The sequence below is a fragment of the Schistocerca americana genome, chromosome 4, assembly GCF_021461395.2.
Source record: "Schistocerca americana isolate TAMUIC-IGC-003095 chromosome 4, iqSchAmer2.1, whole genome shotgun sequence".
Classification (NCBI taxonomy): Eukaryota; Metazoa; Arthropoda; class Insecta; order Orthoptera; family Acrididae; genus Schistocerca; species Schistocerca americana.
In genome coordinates this window covers 707431215-707453391 of record NC_060122.1, presented here as the reverse complement: position 1 = coordinate 707453391, position 22177 = coordinate 707431215, and the positions used below count along the sequence as shown (strand labels likewise).

The 22177-nt window shown below is 37.4% G+C and overlaps 1 protein-coding gene across 3 annotated transcripts in view; it reads left to right on the top strand.

Annotated features, from left to right (window-relative positions):
* Positions 1-22177, top strand: part of LOC124614005 (papilin) — a 256846-nt gene that overhangs the window by 180234 nt on the left and 54435 nt on the right. For all 3 annotated transcript variants that reach the window (XM_047142813.1, XM_047142814.1, XM_047142815.1), the window contains 3 exons: positions 1413-1646; positions 7824-8033; positions 16731-16858. In XM_047142813.1, coding sequence (XP_046998769.1) covers positions 1413-1646; positions 7824-8033; positions 16731-16858 — 572 coding nt within the window. The remainder of the gene's footprint in view (positions 1-1412; positions 1647-7823; positions 8034-16730; positions 16859-22177) is intronic.

Genomic DNA, 22177 nt, shown 5'->3' with positions numbered 1-22177 from the left:
CAGACTGCATCCAGCTTGAACACACTATTATTATCATAATCTGCAGCATCAGTTCACAAATTTCGTGTAAGTTGCAGTCTAGACGTCTCATTATTCTAATGCTGCTGTTCCTGAATATACACTCCTTCATGAGATTTATGGGTTATGCTGCGAATACATTCCGAGGAAACTGCTGCATTACTTGGTGCACCGGAGTAAGAGCAGACATCGGCCAACAATACTGCAGCTACAACTCATCAAGTAGACATCTCCCCCACATGTGTTTGAAAGGACTTTGACTATTCGTGGATCTTCTTCTCCACATTACCCAGAATAATTGGGAGTATACCACATTCATACTTATGTAATGTTTCCCTAATCTAATAAGTGTACAGAATTATTCTGCAGTTTCTGGTTTTCAGTAGGCTTCCAGCATAACTGAGAAGGGAGTGATGAACCATAGATTTTGAAACATCAGTTGAAAGATTTCCTGTGGCACCCTCACCTTATTATGTTTATGCATTTCACGCCATAGTTTAGAGCCTTTTGCATATTGTACTATATGTATGAAACAGATTTCCTGTTTTTGGTGTTTGGTTTTGCAATCAGCACATTTTGAATTATGTGTATTGTCACTTTTTCCATAATTGAGTATCTATGGCTGTGCTGATTCCACAGAAACCAAGAAAAGAAGTCAAGTAAAAAAGAGATTCTTTGTTTACGTATAGTTAATTTGCTTCAGTCTTAACCCTGACCTGCCTCTGTGACTGACATAGTTAGTTCACTGGACTTCTAGGTGGATGATCTGTGTTTGTTCCTCAGTCTTGTCAAGATGTTTTCTCAGTAATAAGAGTGAAGTGGAGCCCACTCAGCCTTGGAGTGACAACTGAGAAATTACTTGAAAAAAGAGTAGTATTCCTGGTTTTAAAACTAGTGTTAAGACAGGGAGAGCAATCTGCTAAACATATGCTCCTCAAATAATGCCATTGAATGATGGTTAGAGCATTGAAACAGTGCTTCAGTGGCACTGTAGCACAAGGGGTTAAGTTAATTTCTTTTATGTATTTATTATGCTTTATTCTGCACAGTGTTATCAGTAGTCTGTCTTTTGTCTCAGCACCTCCCTCTAAATTTTTCCTGTTAATCCCATTAGCTTTTGAGAAATGAATTGGTGACTTTTAATGCTATAATTTTACATGCTTTCAGCTTTTCAATCAGGCAGATTGTATTATAAGCTTCTCATTTCCCTACCTTTCTTCATATGCATTGTTATATTTGAGATTCTTATTTTCCTATTATATAATAAATGGTCTAGATATACTATCCACACATACTGCCAAATTATCAACATGTAATTTTTTATTGTATGATAATATCGCAGCTGTTGCCCATGTAATTCCTAATTCCTTAAAATACTTTTTTAAATTGTGCAGAAATTGAAGATAAACCAGAAGAAAAAGTTGATTGCACATCTGCCAAAGAGAATTGCAATCTGTTGCAATGCCCTTATGGGATTGAAAGATTTGTCAATGCAGATAGCTGTGAAATATGTCAGTGTCATGAGCCATGCAAAGACCATATTTGTCCAGATGGAACTAGGTGTGCTGTTGACCTTTATCAAAATACTGAGACAGATGACACTGAATTTAGAGCTGTTTGTAGACCAGGTAGGTGGATATGTATATTCTGTCCACATTAATTAAATATTAGTGTGGTTTCAACTGCAACCCACTGTGGTTATGTGTGTGTATGTGTGTGTGTGTGAGTTGCGTTTGCATGAGTATGTGTATGTGGTCGGTCATCTGTTTTTGACAAAGGCCTCATTGACCAAAAGCTTATTCTGTGATAGTCTTTTTATTGTGCCTACCTGCAATTCAGCATCTGTGCTACAGGATGAGTAGCAACAATCCCTTTCATCATATTGTTAGTGAAATATGAGTGTTAAACAAACCTTTCCTCCTGATTGAATGATTCATATGTATCCAGTCAGTTTAGTTAGTTCATACAAAATTATCACAGAGAAACATGAACTGAATGATTAGGAAGATGGCAGTGTGCTTCTTGCTAAACACCTAGGAAGACAATGCTCTTCTTGGGAATTGAGTAGATCTGGAGAAACTACATTTCAAAAGAGCAATAGATACATCCTGTTTTCACTGTCTTGGCTGTATTCAGCCTGTCTTGAGTATCTCTTTCCAACACCCAATAAAATGTAAAAACTTAAAGAACTATTAAATCCTCCCTACAAAAAAAGTTAAATAATCAAGGGGTACCCAAAAAAAAACAGAATTGCATTTTAAAAGCTATATATTTTCAAACTGTTTACAAAACAACCATATCCCCTTCAAAATACTCTGTTACAATGAATACATTTGTTTCACTGGTGCTTCAACTGTTGCAAAACATTTTTTGTATTCCTCTTTAGATATGGCTGACAGCTCCTCCCTCATTTTTTCTTGAGTTCTTCAATGTTGTTAAATCGGTGTCCCTTCACACCCCTTTTCATGCATGGAAATAAGAAAAAGTTGCATGGAGCCAGGTCAGGCAAGTAAGGTGCGTGGGGCAGTGGAACCATGCCATTTTTAGCCAAAAACTGTCTAACAGAGATAGCTGTGTGTGCGGCTGCATTGTATTGCTGGAAGAACCAGTCTCCTGTCTGCCGCAGATCAGATATTTTTTGATGAACACTGTTGCGCAATCTTGTTGACACTTCTTAAAACGGTCTGTAAGCATAAGTTCTCAATTTTTTTTCAATATTTTCATCAATTTGCGCAGTTGATGGACATCCAGCATGAGATTTGTCAACAAATCAGTCCCGCCCCCATTTTTAAATCGAGTAAACCACTCGTACACTTGAGTTTGTCACATGGCATCATTCTGGTAAGCTGTTTTCAACATTAAAACAGTTTCAACAGCATTTTTACCAAGTAGAAAACAAAATTTCACAGCTGAACTTTGTTTACTTAAACTTGCCATCATAAAAAATAAAAAAGAACAAAACAGTGTTAGGACTGAACTGGCAATGAGTTTCACTATATGTGCCTAGCAGCAGAAATGTGTACTGCACAAGCTCCACCCACGGCAGTGCTTTTTCTTTTATATATATATGTATATATAATTTTACTTGGAAAAAGAAGTATTATTATTCTTCCTTGAGGACACAATTTACAGTAGAAAAACATCTGTGATGATGAGACCAAAGTTGTGCCCCATATTTGCAGATGATATTATGCTCCTCTTAGAATCCAGATATCCTACAACCCAGGTACCTCTCAGTTGGCAGCTATCTGTCAGAAGGTTGGAGAAGTGGACGGTGTGGATAGGCTGTAAATTTGTTTGCATTGATTTTCACAATGCAAGGGACATTTATCTTCCAGTTGTACTGCAGATGAGGGACATAATTCTAAATGTTAAAAGATCTGGTGAAATTTCTGGCTCTATTTTTTATCACAACTACTGAGACATCTGATGGCTTGGTCCCTCAAAACATGTAACATCTCAAAATGTCTTGGTCACTGGTAAAATATCATTGGAGTGTCATCTGTATATGCAGGAGGGAAATCAGGCATGAAAATTAGAAATATAACTGAAATAGACAAAAAGATGAAATATAATTACTAGTGTTGCTGAATCAGCATCTAATAAAACTCAAGATGACTTTCAGAAGAATGAAAAGAAACAACACCTACAGTAAGTAGTATATTGAGTACATGTCATCATTGAGTGTATAACTTTACCCACTGGAGGGCAAGAATGTTAGAACCATTGCCTGACAGCCTGGATGTCTCGTATGAACTTGCAAAATATGTGACAAACTACCTTGATAATGGAAATAGTTGCTGTAGTGAACATCAACATCTTTCTTTTTTAAGTAAGATTTTGTTGTTGGTAAATTTAAATTGATTATGGGTTAAATAATATGGGAAAGTATGGTGAATCTGTAGATGGCATGATACTGGCATAATGGGAAATGGCTGTATCCATATCAATCAGAGAGCTGTAGCTTAGACAATGTGTCAATCCTCATTTCAGTGCAAATGTTCTCTTTACGGTTGAGGCTTCATTCCAACGTGATCAAATTGTAAATTTTCACAATCAAAATGTGTGGGCTGACAAGAATCCGCACGTATTGTACAATCACACCATCAACACAGATTTTCTGTGAACATCTGGGCAGGCATTGTTGGTGATGTCTTGATTGGGCCCCATGTTCTTCCACCTATGCTCAATGGAGCACGTTATCATGATTTCCTATGGGATACTCTACCTGTGCTGCTAGAACATGTGCCTTTACAAGTACAACACAACATGTGGTTCATGCACAATGGAGCTCCTGCACATTTCAGTCGAAGTGTTCATACGCTTCTCAACAACAGATTCGGTGACCGATGGATTGGTAGAGGCGGACCAATTCCATGGCCTCTCTATGCTCTCCTGACCTCAACCCTCTTGACTTTCATTTATGGGGGCATTTGAAAGCTCTTGTCTACGCAACCCCGGTACCAAATGTAGAGACTCTTCGTGCTCGTATTGTGGACGGCTGTGATACAATACACCATTCTCCAGGGCTGCATCAGCGCATCAGGGATTCCATGCAACGGAGGGTGGATGCATGTATCCTCGCTAACGGAGGACATTTTGAACATTTCCTGTAACAAAGTGTTTGAAGTCACGCTGGTACGTTCTGTTGCTGTGTGTTTCCATTCCATGATTAATGTGATTTGAAGAAAAGTAATAAAATGAGCTCTAACATGGAAAGTAAGCGTTTCTGGACACATGTCCACATAACATATTTTCTTTCTTTGTGTGTGAGGAATGTTTCCTGAAAGTTTGGCCATACCTTTTTGTAACACCCTGTATAATATTCAAAGTTACACAGATAAGATTTTCTCCTCTAGCCAAGATTAGAGTCTGATTGTGTATCAGTTTATAATGCTGCCCTACAAAGTCCCTCTGCTTTCTTCAACTTGTCTGTTCATGTGATCATCATATCTTCTTTCAGCTCTAATCTTTATTTCCCTCTATTACACTTTTTTCATACTTCATTCTTTTCTCTCTATAAAAATTATTTTCTACAAAAATTGATCCTTCAGCTTCAAAATAGTTTGCTTTAAATGATGCAGTTCTGATGTTGGTATGTGTATCAAACACACCCTTGAGTATTGGTTACAACTTTTTTCATTTTCGTGTGACATGACAACATTCAACTGCAAGCATTAATTCTCACCAGCAGTGGGTTGTAGAATATGTATCATGCCCTTATCACATATTACCATCAGAATTCATAAATAACAGTACAAGGGACAAAATCTTCTACTGAAATTAACTTTTTAACTTTCACAGAACTCTTTGATAAAGAATTTAGTCAGGCATAAAGCAGAAATATGATATTTCCAAGTTTCAGGCTTTGCCACTGACTTAATGATGTCATGTTCTTTCCACAATATTTCAACAACTTCCCCAGTTATCTTCATTAGGTATCTCATACAGATTTCATCATTCACTGCTTGAACTCCATACTGTGAATTGGACATGCTGTCACTGCACCAGTGATTGTTTCCCGATACTATCAAAGATAAAACAGTCTCACAGAAAGGTAATACCAACCACAAAGCTATCTCAAACTTTTAAAAATGTTATATTAGAAAATATCGTAAGACAATACCTTTCACCAAAGAATTATTTAATAGGCTCATGTCTATGAGTAGAGAGAGGCCATTGATATTTTTTCGAGTGCTGTTTGAGCAGAATGAGTGCCGGACTCTAAGCTTTAATAAACTGAAACCGTTACCTTTGTTAGAACTAAAATAACAAATCATAATGGTTTCTTCTTAAATGATACTAAAAACTATGCTGATGGTTGGCCAAGTATCTATAAACATGAATTATAATTTAACATTTTAACACCTTCATTTCTGCAGATGCTCCAGATAATTTACTTTACCTGTGGCATATTGCATTCATTCAATGTAACTGAGACAATAGGTTCCAAAGGGGGCAATGCACTTAAATTAGATCTGGCACATCCCAAAATTGCAGCTTTGTCATACATAAAATTTGTGTATTTTGCAATATCACTTTCAGTTTCATTTATCACTTTAATTAGAACAGAATACTACAAATAATATCAAATTATGAAGGCCTCATTGAAATAAATTGCAACTCTTAATTATTTTATTGATTACATACTGCTCAAATAGACTTTGCACAACCTAATGATTTACAAAGTGTTTGTTTATTTTTTATTTTACCAAAAACACATTTCTCAATACTCTTTTGACCACAGGAAATCACTATGTTATGGAAGTACAAGTAAACTTCCATTCTCATTTAAGTCAAATAAAGCACACAGTGACTCCAGTCATGAACAGGACACTGTCAGTTATGTACGCTGTTGGGTGTGTCAGTGTGCCTCAAAAGATCTTTCCAGCTTATACCATGTGTGCACTGTTTATTTTATGAAAAGAAGGGTTTTCTGTAAGAAGAGTTGACTGCCAAATTGATGTTAATCAAAAAATGTCATTTGAACATTCATCTGCTATCATGAAACACAAAACATCAAAGATCTGCCATTTATTGATTGACTTATGTCATCAGCACCAGCTAATGACCACTACCTCAGCTCACCCTGCCCCCTCCTCCTTGTGAAAATCAGACACCCTGTCCAGTAGCACCATGCCTTGTAAAGTGTTATGGTGTTTTGTGTATCTTAAAAAGTTAATTTCATTAGGTGTGCTAATTCAGTACTGTATGTGGGGGAATTTTCAAATAAAAGAAAAATAGATTATATTTTATAATTACTATTGCATCATTAACAGGTAAGCTTTTCATTGAGGCAGGGTCTGTGGCTGTAGACCCAGTCTCGATGAAGACATTGACACACAGCCCACCCGTAAGTAGGGTGAAGTAAAACAGTTAACAGGTATGTTAGTATATTTTCACTAAGTAGGGTTTTTTTTGTAAAAATGTAGATATTTTGTAGAACATGATTTACTTTGTTGTTGTTGTTGTGGTCTTCAGTCCTGAGACTGGTTTGATGCAGCTCTCCATGCTACTCTATCCTGTGCAAGCTTCTTCATCTCCCAGTACCTATTGCAACCTACATCATTCTGAATCTGCTTAGTGTATTCATCTCTTGGTCTCCCTCTTTACTTTACACATTAATTTATTATTGTATATGCTATGTTTTTGATCGAATTAACAGTAAGTCTGATAGGACTGCCATGTTTATTTGTATTTTAACAGAAATAATATTTGAAATTAAACTGAAGCATATAGAATGTTGCTTTGTTTCACCACTACTGCAAGGCAAGAGTCATACTCCAATTAAAATTACTTTATCATTAATGTTACAGTGAGTTGTGTGGTAAGGGTCAGCCACTAGTCAATTGCAGGTCTTTGTTGAGCACCATGTGCTCACTATATTTCCCATTTTGTAGGTACATGCAGTGCTGTGTGAAGTATGGCTGGCAGCATGCCTGCAACACTATCCCCCACCACTGGAATCCATCAGTCTCAGACTAATTTTAATCAGAGTATACCCCTCTTATGTCACTGCAGAGTGCCAAACATTGTCACATGTGCATGCCACAAAGGCAATTTAAAATCCAAACCAGAATGAAACCTTGTTCATGGAGGTGGTATGACTACCAAAATGTGCAAGGGTCATAATTAAAGAGTGATTGATGCAGAAAAATCAGTGATATTTCTGTATTATCTTAACATTTTCGGCACCCTAACTTTTGTCTAAAATTCTCAAATAAATGAAAAATCTGTTAACAGAATGCATATTTTGATGTTGCTCCTTACTCATAAAATTCACTTCTGTTTTTTATGTCTTGCAGTGAATAAGCCAGGGGAATGTCCTAAACTAGTGGAAGAAAATGAAAATTGTATACAAGAGTGTCAATCAGATGCAGACTGCACAGACATACGTAAATGTTGTTTCAGTGGTTGTGGTTCTTCATGCCTGAATCCTGTTTATCCTGGACAACTTTTAACAACAGAAAGACCAGTTGTGCAACCACAACCACAGCCACCTTATGGAGTTTATGGTATGTTTATGTGCAATATCTATTGTTAAGATGAGTCATTTAATGTGAAACAATATTGGAAATTCTTGGGTGGAACAATACATAAAATAAGGGAAAGGAAATTACTCACCTATAGTGCTATAGGCGAGTAGTTGCTTTTCCTTTATTTTACATATCATTTAATGTGAGTAACAGAAAATCTTGGGTAGAGTGTGTGCATTGATATGAAGAAGGATAAACACTTGTGGAAGAGGAGTAGAGCAGAACTTAAACAAGTAATCAACCTGCAGGTGGGAACTCTCCATGCAATGTATACTACCTTCCCATAACCCCCCTGGGCTCAATCTTCATTAGTCCCTGTTCTTCTCATATCTGTCCCTTTCCCTACTCCCACTCCAGCACTACACAGCCTTCTATTCCACCAACACACCCACAGTCTTCTTTTTCTCCTCCACTACTTCTTTCCGTTTCACTCCTCGCTCCTGCTGCACTACCCTGTCCCCAGTACCATATCATCCCCACCCCTACCGTGATATCTCCCCACCAACCATATTGTTTCCCTCACATTGCGCAGTTGTTTGCAATACGGTCACAGTGGCGAGAGACAGTGGTCATGTGTGTGTGAGTTGTATTTTCGTAATATGTGTGTGTGTGTGTGTGTGTGTGTGTTATGCCTACTTTAAAAGAAGGCCTGTTGGCTGAAAGGTCACATGTTTAGCAGTCTTTTTTGGTGTGCCTGTCTGCAACTCAAAATCTACTCTGCATGAGAAGTAGCAGTCTATCCTTTTCATAACATAATGTACTTTTACTTATTTGTTATTCTTATATGCTTAGTTTTTTTTATCCATATAACAAACTTATCATGCATGTGTAGTGACTGGAAACAAAGAGTAGGAAAGAAGTGAAGGGTCAATGAACATGAGGAAAATGCACATTTCGTAATATTGTGAGCAATTTCAAATTCACTATGTTATGTGCTTCTTTTTTGTTCTTCAGTTAGGCCTTTATAGATTTTTTGAAGTGAAAATAGGAAGATACAAAATACAAATTTAGGTAACAAGAAAGAGCCTTAATCATCATAAAAATGATCATTATATCACTTGCAGATGTTCTGTCTTTGAAAATTAAAGAAGTATGAACAGAGATAAAGATGTGAAAGATGGCTTTTCAGTTTATTGGAATGAGTTACGCAATTATCTAAAGTGTATATCCTCCATTCATACACTTGTAATACATCATGCATTAATCTTGAAAGGAAAAGGTACTTGTTACAGACTTCTTCTCGTTATCTTCTGTACTCCTAAGGCTGGTTTGATGCAGCTCTCCATGTTAGTCTATCATGTGCATAACTGCTGCAACCTTCATCCATTTTAACTTTCTTACTCCAGTCAAGTCTTGGTTTCCCTCTACAATTTTTACCCCCACACTTCCCTCCATTACCATATTAACTATTTCATAACACCTCACCTTTCAACCACCTCATCTTTTTTTCAAGTTGTACATAAATTTATTTTCTCCTCTGTTTGGTTCAGCGTCTCCTCATTTGTTTTCCATTCTACCCATTAATCATCGGTATTCTTCTGCAGCATCACATTTCAAAATCTTCTGCTCTTTGATTGTGTGTACTGTTTATTACCAATATTTTTACACCCGTATAATGCTACATTTGAGACAAATACTTTCAGAACTAATGTCCTACTACTTAGATTTATATTCATTGTTAACATATATTTCTCTTTTTCTGAAAATCTTGCTGACCTTACTAACCATATTGGAGCCTCTTTAGTCTCCTTAAATTCTATCTATCTAATCTTCCAAAAAATGCTAGGCCATTCAGACAATTAATAAAGCCCAAAATGCAAAACAACAGATTAGTTGTTTTGCATCTTGCTCATAATTATTGTTACTAAACACCACAGATGATCAGCTTATTATTATCATATAGATTTCACAATGCAGATCAATAAGTTAAGCATCCTATAAGTGGTTTGACATAATTTTCAAACAGAGCTGACATAGAAGTTTGACTGACTGACATAGGTCTTCACTTTTTGACTACTGGCCATCAGCTGACTGGGGCTTTGTGTGTCACACCTATTTATAGACGTACATATTACAGAAATTATGAAACATGAAAATACAGGGCTATTACATTTTGTATATCAACATAAAAAGTGAAAAAAATGAAAGATACAAATGCACAGCAGGCAATTAAATAAATTTGTTTGACTAAAGCCTTTTAATTATGAAATGACAAAATAATAGGCACTGTTTTATGGGATGCTCTTTTTGATGTGCATGGGGATTCAACCAAGCTCAACAATAATTTTCTAGACAGTGAAATTTTCTAATTGGAATGATTGATAAATTAACAGGCTACCTCAGTAAAAGTACTCATTTTTGAAAACAGAAAAACCACTGGGTTTTGGAAACAACTGAAACATTCTGGAAAATGAAAATTTTGAATACAAATAAGTTTTGAAATATAAAGTTTTCAGAAAAAAATAAAACATTTGCTTGAAAAAGGAGAATGAGGGCTTTCAATCATGTCAATCTAGAAACAAACAAGTTTTATCATGGTGGAATTTTGATGAGTGCATGATTTACAGGTATAGTAAATTATGAATATTTCTTTAAATAAAATGTTTCCATATGAACTATTTACTATTGTCATCAGCAAATGGTAAATTATGCCTTGAATAATGAAATTCAGAGAAATACTCCATGGATGTGACTATGGTATGTGCACTACTAATGAAAAGAGATCAGAAAAGGAAACAAAAAATTAGTATTGGTGTCAGGAGTGGTAGAAGAAAAAGTAGACTAATCCATCCTTACTCTGTTACATCTTTTCTTGTCATTGACAGTCTGCATTTTATACCATCTGTACTTCTGCCATCATCAGTTATTTTGCTACCAAAGTATCATAACTACTCTCCTACTTGTAGAGGGTCTTTTCATAATCTAAATCCATCAGTGTCGGTTGCTTACAAAGCTGAAAATCAGCTAGTGGTGGTATAAAATTCTCAAATTTGTGTTTATTGTTTTTTCCACTCAGCATAGCAATTCTACAAATGATAAGTCTAGAGAAGCTTCTAAAATCAATTAAAAGTAGATAAAACTGATCTCGGCTCAACTACAAAAAAAAAAATTTGTGGCAAAAAGCTCTACTTATCTTGAAAACTGGAGCCCCTAGTAATACATACTATATAAATATATAGAAATCAAGGATTAAGGGTAACACCTCACAGATAGTAGAGGTATTGAATTGTTGAATGTGAGATTTAGTTGTCAATTTTTTGTGCTGCTGTGGATATTGCTATAGTTTAAAAACGGTGACTTGGTGAAGACAAGTATCCCACAGGGAATGTGTGGTTGTGACTGTGGTTTGAATTCATGGCACTCAACAATGAGGCTGTCAGAGCCAGTGTAAAATCCTTTTAGAAGAAGGTAGTCAAGAACATGTAAAATCTTCGAGTCACCATGTCAAAACAACAGATTTTGTTCAAAGTGACAAGTCAATAAATTTATAAGTGTCTAAAACTGTTACTCAGTTATATAGGATTGGCTGACCACTAATATAAATATGAGAAGGAGTCAGCAAGTGTATTAATGTAAAAAATTTGAGGTGGATGACTGCAGTGTATGCATGTTCACATGTGTGTGCATGCACACACACACATGCACACAACTAAAATCTTAACTGATCAAAGAACATTCCATGAACAGTAAAAAATTAAAATTAAAATATGGCCCTCACAATTCTGCCTAAATGTCATGGTAACAGCTTGTAATCAGATGGCTCCCAGACTGTTAACTATTAGTAGCTCATGATAGGCCTCCTTTGCCACTTAATCAGATATTTAATTTATCTCATTTCCCACATAGCCTGGTACTAAGCAAATGCAACTACTGTCCCTTGCTGATATATTGTGTCCTGAATTCTTTGGACAGTTTTACTTGATGAGTACATGTGCCGAATAAACAGTATGGCACTTAAGGAACTGGAGCAGGTGAAGAACTTTTTACCTTAATTTTGTCTCTTCTGGTGCAGTGTCTACAGGATTGTGTGGCATTCAGCGTCAAATGTACTCTACTCATTCAGGAAAGGATCCCTGAAGATACAGTCAAGGAAAATGACTGCACAGCCTAGGTTATCCCCCTGTGTAGATATGTATGTGTATGTAGCTTTAAAATATTTGTTCTAATTTAAAATCTCATAAAATTTGAAATTAAAAGTTTAATTTATAGTAAGGGACTTATTGTATTCCATAAAATTTAAACATTCCTGGGTCCTTCCAATAATGAGGGAGGAGACCTACTACAACCCTGAGAAAGAACCCATATGCCTGCTGTCTGTAATTTGGCAGAAGGTGGCTTGCTCTGATCCCAAGTGGTACAGTGGCTTTTGGGTGTCTGCAAAAGTACTTAATATGCAGATGAGCAACTGATGACGATGCAGGTGGCTTCTTTATGGTGTGATACTTTTAGCTGTGTTGTATCATGTGAAGCCACTGCTGAACAGATAATGGGGGCACTCCCACCTCAGCACAGAGACTGGGAATTGGTCTTGTTCTGGTAGCCCTAGTAGCCAAACTAATTGTTTTATAATGGATTACATCTAGCATCTTCATGTATTATGACTGTGCAGTTCCATACATGGTGAAGCCATAACTAGGACAGGAACAAATGTGCCTTTTATAAAATTGTGGCAGGCTTGTCCTAACTGCAGCAACTCCCTTGTCGCAGTGGTTACCGTGATCACCAAAGTTAAGCGCTGTCGGGCGTGGTCGGCACTTGGATGGGTGACCATCCAGGCCGCCATGCACTGTTGCCATTTTTCGGGGTGCACTCAGCCTCGTGATGCCAATTGAGGAGCTACTTGACCGAATAGTAGCGGCTTTGGTCAAGAATACCATCAAAACGACCGGGAGAGTGGTGTGCTGACCCCACACCCCTCCTATCCGCATCCTCCATGGAGGATGACACGGTGGTCAGATGGTCCCAGTAGGCCACTCGTAGCCTGAAGACGGACTGCTCTTTTTTTTGTCCTAGCTGCCGTTCAGGCATTGTAAAATGGCATGTGTTTTTGTTAATGTACCTTTGAGATCTTTTATGAGGAAATGAAGTACCTCATCAAATTTGAGACCCAGGAACCTCAATGAATTCTTAAGGGGAGTGCTATATGAACACAAGTGGAAATTTTGAAAAATTTATAATTTTTCTAAATTCTGTAGCTCAAAAAATAAGAGTTGTAAGTCAATTTAATGTTTACTTCTTTTAACAGATCTTTTGGAAACATTCTAATGTATGAACCATAGCTTTTACTCTCATACTTTTTTCTGAATTAGATTTTGTGTTGCAAGTGAAATAAAACATGTCAATTAAGTATGTATAGCATAGTTACACATATCTCGAAGTTAAAACAAAAGTAGTAGCTTGATGCCATCCTTGAAGACCTCTCACACTATGTCCTTCTCCCACTTCAGAACCTCTTTCTGCACCTGCTCATCAGCTGCTTCACTCTGCTTGTGAAATTTGGTGCTGGCACATGCTCTGCTCCTCTTTAATGCCACAAAGGGGCTACCTAGCTAGTCATACCTCTCTATGGATAAGCCATTAACTTTGTCACAAGTTCTCAGCCGACTCTGTGGAGAGGTTTGGAATATAATGCAGGACATTGGCATAAAGCTTGGTGATCAGAAACCTATTTCCCCACCTCTCCTCACCTTGCAAGCCAGATACTTGTGGTCAAATTTTTTTCTACCGCCAGGATTTGTACCAATTACCCCGCAGAACGGAGGGGTGTCTGTTGAGAGGTCAGACAAACACATGGTTGCTGAAGAGGGGCACCAGCTTTTTCAGTAGTTGCAGGGGCAACAGTCTGGATGATTGACTGATCTGGCCTTGTAACACTAACCAAAACGGCCTTGCTGTGCTGGTACTGCAAACGGCTGAAAGCAAGGGGAAACTACAGCCGTAATTTTTCCCGAGGGCATGCAGCTTTACTGTATGGTTAAATGATGATGGCATCCTCTTGGGTAAAATATTCCGGAGGTAAAATAGTCCCCCATTTGGATCTCCGGGCGGGGCTACTCAAGAGGACGTCGTTATCAGGAGAAAGAAAACTGGCGTTCCACGGATCGGAGTGTGGAATGTCAGATCCCTTAATTGGACAGGTAGGTTAGAAAATTTAAAAAGGGAAATGGATAGGTTAAAGTTAGATATAGTGGGAATTAGTGAAGTTCGGTGGCAGGAGGAACAAGACTTTTGGTCAGGTGAGTACAGGGTTACAAATACAAAATCAAATAGGGGTAATGCAGGAGTAGGTTTAATAATGAATTAAAAAAAGAGGAGTGCGGGTAAGCTACTACAAACAGATTAGTGAACGCATTATTGTGGCCAACATAGACACGAAGCTCATGCCTACTACAGTAGTACAAGTTTATATGTCAACTAGCTCTGCAGATGATGAAGAAATTGATGAAATGTACGATGAGATAAAAGAAATTATTCATGTAGTGAAGGGAGACAAAAATTTAATAGTCATGGGTGACTAGAATTCGAGAGTAGGAAAAGGGAGAGAAGGAAACATAGTAGGTGAATATGGATTGGGGGTAAGAAATGAAAGAGGAAGCCGTCTGGTAGAATTTTGCACAGAGCATAACTTAATCACAGCTAACACTTGGTTCAAGAATCATAAAAGAAGGTTGTATACATGGAAGAATCCTGGAGATACTAGAAGGTATCAGATAGATTGTATAATGGTAAGACAGAGATTTAGGGACCAGGTTTTAAATTGGAAGACATTTCCAGGGGCAGATTTGGACTCTGACCACAATCTACTGGTTATGACCTATAGATTAAAACTGAAGAAACTGCAAAAAGGTGGGAATTTAAGGAGATGGGACATGGATAAACTGACTAAACCAGAGGTTGTACAGAGTTTCAGGGAGAGCATAAGGGCACAATTGACAGGAATGGGGGGAAGAAATACAGTAGAAGAAGAATGGATAGCTTTGAGGAATGAAGTAGTGAAGGCAGCAGACGATCGAGTAGGTAAAAAGACGAGGGCTAGTAGAAATCCTTGGGTAAAGAAGAAATATTGAATTTAATTGATGAAAGGAGAAAACATAAAAATGCAGTAAATGAAGCAGGCAAAAAGGAATACAAACATCTCAAAAATGAGATCGACAGGAAGTGCAAAATGGCTAAGGAGGGGTGGCTAGAGGACAAATGTAAGGATGTAGAGGCTTATCTCACTAGGGGTAAGATAGATACTGCCTACAGGAAAATTAAAGAGACCTTTGGAGAAAAGAGAACCACTTGTATGAATATCAAGAGCTCAGATGGAAACCCAGTTCTAAGCAAAGAAGGGAAAGCAGAAAGGTGGAAGGAGTATATAGAGGGTCTATACAAAGGCAATGTACCTGAGGACAATATTATGGAAATGTAAGAGGATGTAGATGAAGATAAAATGGGAGATACAATACTGCGTGAAGAGTTTGACAGAGCATTGAAAGACCTGAGTCAAAACTAGGCCCCGGGAGTAGACAACAATCCATTAGAACTACTGACGGTGTTGGGAGAGCCAGTCCAGACAAAACTCTACCATCTGGTGAGCAAGATGTATGAGACAGGCGAAATACCCTCAGACTTCAAGAAGAATATAATAATTCCAATCCCAAAGAAAGCAGGTGTTGACAGGTGTGAAAATTACCGAACTATCAGTTTAATAAGGCACAGCTGCAAAATACTAACGTGAATTCTTTACAGACGAATGGAAAAACTGGTAGAAGCCGACCTCAGGGAAGATCAGTTTGGATTCTGTAGAAATCTTGGAACACATGAGGCAATACTGACCTTACGAGTTACCTTAGAAGAAAGATTAAGGAAAGGCAAACCTACGCTTCTAGCATTTGTAGACTTAGAGAAAGCTTTTGACATTGTTCACTGTAAAACTCTCTTTCAAATTCTAAAGGTGGTAGGGGTAAAATACAGGGAGCAAAAGGCTATTTACAATTTGTACAGAAACCAGATGGCAGTTATAAGAGTCGAGGGGCATGAAAGGATAGGAAAGGTCTTGTAGAATGTAGCCTGCTAGTTTTCATAGTTAAAGGATAACTCCAAAATCTAGCAAATTTTCTTTCTTTTCTGTGTACCTATCGACAACTCAGTGCTTCTGCTTTTTGGTGAGTGGTCTCCTGTAATCCTAAAGTACAGAAAACCTAAAAGAGAGGTGCTGAAAGGAACAATAAGTACTTCTAATATTGGGTTAGAAGAGATCCAAACTGCCGGAAATATTCAAGTGTAATGTTTCACCAGGACTTCCTGCTTATGATCAAGTAAAGGAAAGAAATATAGGAAATGAAACTGTTGTGGAATTAACTAGAAAACTCATTTTGGACCCTTCTTACATGTAGATGCAACAGGTTAGGACAAAAGGTAAGTCCTCAATGAAATACTGACGGCATACAAAGTTTAATACTGCCTGAATAGCCTTGTTTCTCCACATACTTTTCAATTCTTGGACCTTGATTTGAAAATAGTATTCATTTCACATTTTTCCATCTGCTACAATCTGCAAATTAGTAAGTTATGATTACTATTATTATTATTATTATTTAAACCACCATCTCCGTTATACTTATAAATGACTGGAATCAAATTATTACCATGTTACTAATTTTTTGAATATTGAATTTGTTTTACTTTCAGATGAACCACCTAGTATTGATCTCACTGATAGTGATGTTCAAGCTGAAGAGGGATCATATGCGACACTAAAATGTATTGCTCAAGGTCGTCCAACACCACGTATTGTCTGGAGGAAAGGCACTTCTACAGTATGTATTCTGAGTGCATAAGGAATGTTTTTTATGTATTTAAATCATCACTGTTTCAAGTTATCTACACTTATTGTACATGCTCTCAGTAAAACATAAACAGCTGCTGTGAAAAGTAGAGGTTATCAGATGCAAGTGATGTACTCACTTTCTGGATCTCAATTTATTATTCATATTTATTCATCAGCTACTGAACATGTTCATGATATAGGTTTTCTTAACTACACTTATGCAGGTATACAGTGCACTTCACACCTCTCTCTCTCTCTCTCTCTCTCTCTCTCTCTCTCTCTAAACAATGGACCAGTCAGATTTCATATGAGTCAAAGCAGTGTAGAATGATCACATTTGTGTTTCCCTGATTGATAGGCCATCTCTTAAGTGATATGGCCAGATATTTAGTCTTGTATCTTGCAACATCTTTTGTTCCTGCAAGAAAGACAAAAATATAATTTCTCTGTAATAATGAAATTTTTTCATTGCTTCCAGTCACGGAACAAAATTTGACACTTGGTTTGACTGCACTCAAATATCACTGTTCGACATGGGTTCTATTTCTGATATTAAAGTATGTGCTTCTAGACCATATTACCGTGGGAAATTCAAATACGTAAACAAAATATCGTTGTCAGGGATACTTTTTATGTAATATGTATATATATATGTATATTCACAATTCATGTCAAACACAGAGACGTTATAGAGAAATACGGGTATGTTGCCGCATCCAGTAGTGATAGGACGTGATAATTTCTTGTGCAGCAGCAGGTGGGAAGAATCAGACATCATTAGGTTATCCCCCGCCACACCTATGTCATTAAGACCACCTGAAACATCTCATTAACTCGAACGGCGACAGCATGTCGCTGCCTCGGCAGTAAAGCTTCACGCCTCCTAGGGGCAGGTGCATCGAGTTTACAACAGTGGTGTTAGCCGCAATTGTGTCAGTCTTAATGAGTGGGTGTTTTGGCTGACAAGTAACTGTCTGTCATATTTCCGAGCACGGTTGAATTTTTCAGTTCCTGTGTGTAAACTGATTGAGCCTGGTGCTGAAGGTAAAACGACTGCTTGTTTTTACACAGCAGCGTTCCTCTAGTTCCCTACTATTAATTCAATACAGGTGTATTACCAAAGTGGTATTTTTAAATTTGTAGAAATGCCACATCGTCGTGGATGTCGATTTAAGCCGGACAACTTCTGCTACATCTGTGGGAAGTTCACTTTTGCCAGAAATAGGAAGAAAATTTCTTCAGTCATAAAGAAAGCATACAAACATTACTTTGGAGAAGAGGTAAGAGACAAAGATAGAGAATGGGTACTACATTTCTGTTGTGCTACATGTTACTGCAAACTAATTCAGTGGTGGAAAGATAAAGAGAATGTGGCATTGTTTGCTGTTCCCATGGTGTAGAGGGAGCCTAAGGACCATGTTACTGATTGCTATTTCTGTCTAACAAAAAGTCAGGGTTTTACAAACAAAAAGTCGAAGAGACACATTGTTTACCCAGATCTGCCTTCAGCGAGAATGCCAGTGCAGCATTCCGACAACCTTCCAGTACCTTCAAGAGCTCGAGGTCAAATTCCGAGTGACAGTGAAATAAGTAGTACTGAAGAAATCACAGATGATGATTCTTTATATCACTGCACAAGTGAGTCATCGCCACATTTACTAACACAGGCAGATTTAAATGATTTAGTAGGTGATCTAGTACTAAGTAAACAAAAGGCGCAGCTGGTTGGTTCAAGATTACGAGAGTATAATCTACTGCACCAAAGTACTAAAATCAGTGTGTTCAGGCACAGAGAACATGCCTTTATTTCTTATTTTTCAACTGACAAAGCACTGACATTTTGCAATGACGTTGCTGGCCTGATGAAAGTGCTGAACTTCACTTATATTTCACAGGAGTGGAGACTATTCATAGATGCATCGAAAACAAGTCTGAAGGGTGTTTTGCTCCATAACGGAAATAAAATACCCTCTGTTCCAGTAACTTACGCTAGTTTGGCAAAAGAGAATTACGAATTCGTACAAAGGATGCTAAATTCATTAAAATACAATGAACACAAATGGAAAATATGTCCAGATTTCAAGGTAATTGCTATGGCACTTGGAATGCAACAAGGCTACACAAAGTATGCCTGTTTTCTTTGCGAGTGGGATAGTCGAGACCGAAATTCTCACTACATGAAAAAGAAATGGCTTAGGCCAAGATGGAAAGTTGGCGAAAAGAATGTACAATGTGAAAGTCTGGTAGCTCCTGAATATATACTACTTCCACCGCTTCACAACAAACTTGGCCTGATGAAACAATTCGTGAAGGCCATGGATCCAACAGGCTGTGGGTTTGCATATCTAGCTACCAAATTCCCCCATCTTTCAGTTGCAAAAATAAAGGAAGGTGTATTTGTGGGCCCACAAATCAGGGAGCTGCAGAAAGGTGCAAATTTTGAAGCATGTTTAACTGATAAAGAAAAAACCACATGGGACTGTTTCAAGATGGTGTTGGAAAACTTCCTCGGAAGAAGAAGAGCTACTAACTACAAAGCAATGGTGAAGGATATGATCAAAGCATATCAAGATTTGGGGTGCAATATGTCTTTGAAGGTACATACGATAAACTCTCATCTGGACTACTTCACAGAGAGTTGTAGTGACGTATCAGATGAACATGGGGAAAGATTCCATAAAGACATTTCTACCATAGAAAGGCTCTATGAAGGGAAGTGGGTACCTTCTATGTTAGCAGATTATTGCTGGAATATCATTCGAGAGAAGAAAGATTCACAATACAAGAGAAAAAAGTGATGTGCATTACAAGGCAGAGGCTCATTGTTTGTCAATTTTCTGTAATTTCTCATGTCAAATAAATGCTTCAAAGTGTATACACAAAGGTTACTGTGTTATATGTTAGATCCCACCCTCCATTAATGTGATGAACTTATAACATCATAAAGATGTGCATTTGTTTGTCGAATTTCACCTCACGTTTGCTGCACTACATCAGAAATTGAAAAGAGAAATAAAATTGCGATTACTCATAAACTATCCCTGACAGAAAAAAACCAAAAACAGTTTTCAATTCGGCACTCAAAATACAACTAGAATCACAATATTTTTTATCAGAAATAGAAAAAAAGGTTTTTTTTGTAGAACAGTGATATTTTATGGAACTTCTACCATGAAGTAGTGTTACAAGTTTTCACCTTGGCTGTCAGTACGTAAATTAATATTACGTACACTTGTTGCTGGAATTTACAGTTCTTTGGCTTGTTTTTATACTGTTAAGAGGTTTAGTTTGTATTGTTTATTGCAACTGTTTTTCCCTAATACTACAGTAGATATTGATAACTGAAAAATGTTCCCAGCCATTCTCAATTTTTTATTTTGTGTACACACTACACAGCACTTTTCCTTTTCACATGCTTTGCAATAACTATTCACTGCACAATCACCGTCCTCAACTGAAAATAATTCAAATGGACTGTCACGCACAAAATAGACTGTGTTCACACAGTTTATCACTTCTTGTACTTGTTCACAACTTTAGTTCATTTATCTGCAGAGTTCTTATTTTCTTGCACAGGTTTCAAAATATTTTGCTGCAGCATTAGCTTACAGTTTCGTTATTAAAATTTGATTATATCCATTTGTTGCATGCTGATTATGAACTGCTGACTTGTTACTTGCTTCTTCAGTTTTGTAATTTATCTTTACATTTTAGACAGGCTTTCTTTTTAATACTGATATTAACACTTGTTTTTGCAGAGAAACATAGTATACTTTTACATTCACTGCCATGTTGAATTAATTTTTATTAATTGCAGGGTAAAGAAAACTGCAAGATGCCAACATCTTTATTACTGGAGATATCACAAAATTCACTACAGATTTAGTTATAGGCACAACCAATAAAGCTATGGGCATCTTAAATTCACAATGCTAGTCTCCTTTTCCTCTTAGAAACAATAAAGCCCTGCAGCTAATAGCTGAAGAGTGACACAAATCACCATCTGATCAACTTGTACTTAGGAGAAGAACTTTAGTCAATAAGAGTAAAATTGTGATTTGGCAGAAATCCAGCCACAAATTTGTCTCATATGTTCCAAATAAGTAAATAAAGGAAATTGGGCACTATGGTGTTTTTTATTTTAAAAAAGCTTTTGTAAGTTGTAAAATTGAATGTTTCTCTTTGGCAGAACGTGAAAGAGGCTCAGTTTGGGTTCCATTTGACTGGCTGGTCAATTGTACAATATCCAAATTTTTGGGGCATTCAGATGTGACAGAAGGTCAAGCACTAACTGAAAAGGAATACATTCCTATTTTGTGAGGCACACTAAGATGGAACTTAAAAGCTGGTCATTAATCAAGCTAGTGATATGAAGGAAATTATTAGAGTTTCAGTTCTCTGTGAGAAAACAGCCACCAGAGTGCATCAGTGTTGTTCATGTTTAGTGCTTTTCCCAGACTTGGTGGAGTATATAATGAGGCTTAACAGCATTGGATGTTAAGTGGTCACTGTGAAGGACACAGAGATGCTGTGTACTCTTGTGGAGATTATAAGCACCTGACAGAATTTGGAAGGCACCTAATTATTGGACTCCATTAGGCTGGCTGGTCAAATTGCGTAGTATCCAGATTTGTGGGGCACTCAGATGTGACAGTGGTCTCATGTTTGACTGTGTGGGAATGTGATTCCAGGCATAGTTGTCATGTTTCCAGTCAACCGTATCTAATCACCACAATGGATGATCACCGTACTGTGCACCAGGCATCCTGTAACCCCTTCATATCTGTACCTGGCATCTGAGAACAAGTATAGACTCCCTGCAATATTTTGTGTCATAGGAAATGAGACACTTAAAGTAGTAAAGGAGTTTTGCTATTTGGGGAGCAAAATAACTGATGATAAACGAAGTAGAGAGGATATAAAATGTAGACTGGCAATGGCAAGGAAAGCGTTTCTGAAGAAGAGAAATTTGTTAACATCGAGTATAGATTTAAGTGTCAGGAAGTTATTTCTGAAAGTATTTGTATGGAGTGTAGCCATGTATGGAAGTGAAACATGGACGGTAAATAGTTTGGACAAGAAGAGAATAGAAGCTTTTTAAATGTGGTACTACAGAAGAATGCTGAAGATTAGATGGGTAGATCACATAACTAATGATGAAGTATTGAATAGGATTGGGGAGAAGAGAAGTTTGTGGCACAACTTGACCAGAAGAAGGGATCGGTTGGTAGGACATGTTCTAAGGCATCAAGGGATCACCAATTTAGTATTGGAGGGCAGCGTGGAGGGTAAAAATCATAGGGGGAGA